This window comes from Phoenix dactylifera, unplaced genomic scaffold (genome assembly GCF_009389715.1).
Source record: "Phoenix dactylifera cultivar Barhee BC4 unplaced genomic scaffold, palm_55x_up_171113_PBpolish2nd_filt_p 001229F, whole genome shotgun sequence".
NCBI classification, from domain to species: domain Eukaryota; kingdom Viridiplantae; phylum Streptophyta; class Magnoliopsida; order Arecales; family Arecaceae; genus Phoenix; species Phoenix dactylifera.
This window is the reverse complement of record NW_024068564.1, coordinates 82778-88291: the sequence shown is the minus strand read 5'-3', so window position 1 is coordinate 88291 and position 5514 is coordinate 82778. Positions and strand designations below refer to the sequence as shown.

The 5514-nt window shown below is 49.9% G+C and overlaps 1 protein-coding gene across 1 annotated transcript; it reads right to left on the bottom strand.

Moving 5' to 3' along the window:
* Positions 1–313: 313 nt before the first annotated feature.
* LOC103698828 lies at positions 314–988 on the bottom strand. Its single transcript, XM_008780880.2, has one exon. It carries the CDS (start codon positions 986–988, stop codon positions 314–316), a length of 675 nt encoding a protein of 224 aa, XP_008779102.1.
* Between the last annotated feature and the right edge of the window lie 4526 nt (positions 989–5514).

The window sequence follows — 5514 nt, the reverse complement described above, 5'->3', positions numbered from 1 at the left end:
CAGCACTGCACCAGAAACTGAGATGTCAAAGATCTGACTACCTCCTACCATCACCATCCTAGAGTTCGGGTCTCCAATGATGAAGCCAATGCCTCTCCTCTGTCCACCATCAAGCACGCGCCCATTAAAATTGACCTTGAAAAAACTTGGAGGTGGGGGTTTCCAGTGAAAAATACCATCCGAGGTGCTACACGAGCTGAAGGAGAGCCCTAGATATTCCAAGCTATCAAAGGTCCATATAATAGGTCAGCATGCCTAATCTCAGCCGCCTGAGCCCGTGCCCGCTCCATGGTAAACCTCGAAGACAGACTGCTCACACCAAAGATTTGACATTCCTTGCCAACCAGATATGGTACACTGTAAAGGTTGCCCCGATAGCTACTAGCTGCGTCTGGGGGGCATCGGCCCATCGACGAACAACTTGTAGAAAGGGGCCCAGCTGGCCCCAGGACTCTGGCGGGAGCTCTGCAAGCCTCCAGACTCCCCTAGCCCGCTCACACTGGAACAAGATGTGGTCCACCGTCTCCTCCACCTGAGAGTCCGAGCATAGTGGATGAATGCTCGGACCTCTTCTGCTTAGCACCAATATCGTCGGCAGACACTCTAATGCCACCTTCCATAAAAATAGTGCCATCTTCGGGTGAAAACCGAATCTCCAGATCCAAACGCAATCCAACCTAGGCTCATGCTTGCATTGAAGGACACGATAAATGTCACCCACTCTAACATTAGCTCTGCAGGACGTGCTACAAATCCTCACATCCAAGCCAGCATACCTCAGAACCAAAAGCGATCGGACCTGCTCAGCAAGGTGTTCCTCGAATAGCTGGCCAATCCTGCCTACATCCCACTCCGCCCCCTCTGACCCCAGAAGATTGCTGATCTGAAGCCCGTCTGCAGTATCCATACTAACCAAGGTCGGCCAAAGTCTCATGGGGAGAGAATCCACCTGGGGGTCCATCACGTCCACACTTTGACCATCGCCCATCAGCCATCTAGTATTTGCTAGAGTTATTGGCACATACCTGCATATCTCTTGCCATAGGAAGGAGCACCTCCGTCTACTCGGAGCCTCTCCCATCAGCCTAGGGGCGACCATACTTGGCCATCATAACCTAACTCCAAAATCTCTATAGCTCAAGAATAAGCTTCGCCACATGACGAGCAATCAGCACCTCTCTCATCACTAGTAAGGACTGTACCCCCAAACCTCCCTCCTAGATCGGCATGCAAACCCTCTCCTCGGCCAGCAAGTGCACCCCATAGCTGCGTCCATACGAGCCCCATAAGAAGTTCCATAGGAGCCGCTCGATCCCTAATAGCCCAGTGTTCGAAACCATAGTGTTAGACATGAGGTAAACTGGCATGGAACTTAGAACCGAATTGACTAGCGTCAACCTGCCCATCATGGATAGAAAAATCACCCTCAGTCCTCTAGTCGATCCTGGACCCGCTACACTAGCCCTAAGCACTCCGACACCCGCAACGTCCTCCCAGATATAGGGACCCCTAAATAGCTCCATGGCCCCTCCAGCTTCTGCATCCCGGGGATCCTCCGGATCTCCTGCCTCACCCTCAACTCTATCCTCAGACTAAAGCAGATAGTGGATTTGTGAAGATTCACTCTCCGTCCTGAAGCATCATAGTAGTCCTTCAATACCCTCCTGAAGGTCATTGCATCCCTTGCCCTTGACCTCACTAAGGGGAGGCAATCATTTGCATAAGGAAGATAAGAGATTGATCGGGCACCGGAGGCTGGTGCATAGATCTCCAGCTCCCGATTTTGACAAGCTATCCGCCGGGCACGGAAAAGCACTTCAACGTAGATAATAAATGGTATGAGGATAAGGGATAACCCTGGCAAAGCCCAATGTGGACCAGAAGAATGGCAACAGCGTTCCATTGATCAAAATAGAGAAGACAGATCCCTACACGTAGCCTATAACACAAACTATCTAGGTCTCATGGAAACCAAAGCTCTCTAATGCTGTTCTGATGAAGTCCCATCGAATTCTGTTGTAAGCCCACTCCATGTCCAATTTGACTACCATCAAGCTCCCCCTCTTTGGTGCCCATTGTAGGTCCCACATAATCTCCTAGGCAATTAAGACATTATTTGAGATATTCCTACCCCCCAAAGGTTACCTACTCTTGACAAATGATCTCCGGCAGCAACGGCTTCATCCTGCCCACCATGATCTTTGTCACTGCCTTATAGAGTGTGGTGCAAAGACTAATGTGTTTGAAGTGGTTGGGCTCTGCAGCATCATGATGCTTCAGAGTAAGGGTGACATAGGTAGCCTTTCAATCGTCTGCCATCACCGCCCTACTAAAGAACAGCTGAACTCCACCACCGCCCTCCAGATGATGCACAAGTACCTCCAAAAGAAGAAAGGAGGGAAGCCATCCAGCCTAGGAGCTTTGCCCTCTACCATGGCCCAAATCGTTGCCTGGACCTCCATCTCCAGTACAGGCTGAATCAAGGATGCATTTTCCGCCACTCCAATTCTAACATCTGACACCAGAATCTAGCCAACAAGCTCTGAGCCACTGGCCTCCATCCACCTGGACCTAAAGAAATCGATCAGGACTTGTTTGACCGTACTCTCCTCCTTCACCCGCTGCCCTACCCTATCTCTCAGGGAGCGGACTATATCCCTCTGCCTCCTAATGATCGTCATCCGGTAGAAGAACCTGGTGTTCCTGTCCCCTTTCTTTATCTACTGAACTCTAAACTTATACCACCAGAAGACCTGCTGCTGCCCCCAAAAGTGAGTGGTGCGTAGCTAGCTAGTGCCAAAGAGCAGCCACCTCTACCTCTAAGAACTTGCCACAGCTTTCCTCCCTCCTCTGAAGGTCTGCAATCAAAGCCTCTACCTCCTTTAGCCTTCTAAATACGTTGCCCACAACCTTCCGATTCCACCTCCGAAGTTGCTGCCTCGTAAGCTCCAATCTGTACGACACCCTCTGTATAGCATCACTTTGCATCGGCACCCCCCAGGCCTGCCGAACTATGTCCTAGGACTGAGGATACGCCAACCACACCTTCTGAAAGTAAAAGGGGTTGTTGTGGCTCATGTAGGAGGCTGTAGAAAACAACAAAGGGCAATGATCTAAAGCAATTCAAAAAAGATGACGAACTTGGTAAGCAGGAAAGCGAAGAACCCAACATGGAGAAACCACGTCCCTGTCAATCCAATCCCACATCCTGTCACGGCCCAACCGGTTGTTGCACTAGGTGAATCGTGGCCTAGAGTAACCAAGGTCCACTAGCCCATTTCTTCCTAGAAAATTCCGAAACTCCCTTCTCTCCACTTTGTCAGTATAGGCTCTGCCCACTCCCCCCCTTTCTCGTTAGGCCTCTGGATACAATTGAAGTCACCCACCACCATAGTTGGGATGCCTAGAGAGACAAGATTGGTAATCTCACCTTAGAGAATTCTTCTAACCCTGTAGTCGATACTAGCATACACACCACATAGACTCCATGGGGCTTCATTGAGTTTAGAGATGACTAGTACAATCTACTGAGCTAGTTACGAAATATATCTATCGTGGCTGTCCTCTGCTTTCACAATACCAAGATACCCTCAGACAACCCCTAAGACTCCACTGCAAAGGACTCTCAAGAGGCTACCAGGCATTGCTGCACTTGGTGAAGGCCATCCCCTAACAACCGCGTTTCGCACCAAACGCATACCTCCAGATCATACACCAAGATCAGTCTCCCAAACAAAGACATATAAGAAAGGTTGGCCGCCCCTCCTACAATTCTATACAAGAATCTTCATTTTAAAATTTCTTGAGGAGAAAGCTCTGGGTCACTCCCCTAAGAGCCCCTAACTTCTGTTCATTGAAATGGGTCGGCCCATCACCTTACCCCTGCTCCTCATCTGAGCCTGATGACTCCGCCATCATCGCCGCTCTCACCCTTTGCATGGCAGCAGAGTGGTCCATGGCCTCAATTGCCTGGCCCACGGCCGCCATGCCAGCCACCAAATCTCCCCCTTTGTTCGTCAGCGGCGCCATCTCCCATCCACCCAGCTCAACTGTCGGGGGCATCGCATCCTCACTTCCCGAATGCGTCCTGACTCAAGATCATGACTGGCCCCTTCTCTAATCATTCCTTCGGAGAAGAGGGGGGGAGGGGAATCGGAGATATTGGAAGGCGGCTGGTGGTGAGGTCAAGCCCGGGGCCTTCGCTATGGTCATGGCGGTGGGATGGCCAACCTCCATCTTCCTCAGTCCCAAACCCTAGTCAACCCCGTCCGTCGACGTCGCTCCCCGGCCGGCTACTGTGGAAGCTTGGCCTGTGTTTCCAGCCTACCCTTCTCGTGGGCTCCTAGCCATGTTAGAAACCCACCCATGCCGTAGAAAAATTTCAAAAATTTCAGATGCAGCGGAAGAGGCATGCGTGGGATCAACCGTTCATCGCATGAATGTTGTTTAAAACCGTTCGTAGATAGATATGGATTAAAAACCTTTTTAAAATATTAGAAGATCAGATCTTCACCTTGTGCGGGTAGATGATCGCCGCAAACTGATGATCGTGGTTTTTGGATGAAGGTTCGCTTGAAGCCGTTCAAGTGCCCGGCCTCTACGGGTATCCACACGAAGCAGGAACCGATCCAAGCTCTCTATCTCCCCGGGGTGCTAGCTCCCTTGGAGAGATAACTTTGATGGCTGATGTCCTCCCTTTTAATCAACCCTTGATTGTGCTTGGGAGGAGGAAGAAGAAGGATGAAGAGAGGAAGAAGATCAAAGCCCTCGGCAGCCTTCTTCTTTTCTCATGCGTTGAAGCCAAGGAAGAAGCCCAAGAGGAGGGATACGCCTCCTCTTCTTTTCTCTTGCTGTTGGTGGCTGAAACAAAGGGGAAAAGGGTGGCCACGGCTGGAGAGGAGAGGGCAATTCACATGCCCTAGGGTGCCTCCCTTCACCTCCTTTTAAAGGGATCTAGGGCTCCTACAAATTAGGAGCCCTTGATGCCTAATCATGAGGGCGTCGGCCCTCCTTCTTGCCGCACCCAAGAAGAGAAGGAGGAGGGGCGTGATCCCCTCCTTCTTGTGATGCCCTTGTTAGATGTATGCCCCAGAAGCCAATTTTGGCTAACACATTATTAATTCTAGGACATAATTTGTACTTGACTTTATTATTATTGAATAAATGAAAGGCATCTTTTTCATTCATATTATTATTGTGTCTATGAATCGTCCAAGGAATTAATAAAATGATGATGCATATTCTCAAGAGTTGAGAATTTGAGCCATGTATCATTAGTGATTAATTTCTGAACGCTCCTGATCGATAGATCATCACGAGGACGATGATCGATCCGATGAGATCAGTGCACAGATTACTTTCCTTATGGATGGACGAGACTCGAGTCCACAGTGTGGCGACACTGAAGTAATAGTGCAGGTGCTTGTTAAGAACAAGGGTACTGAGCGTGACCAATACAAGAAGTCACTTGGATGTCTATCCACTCGTCAGTGACTTGCTTGATGTTGCAGTAGT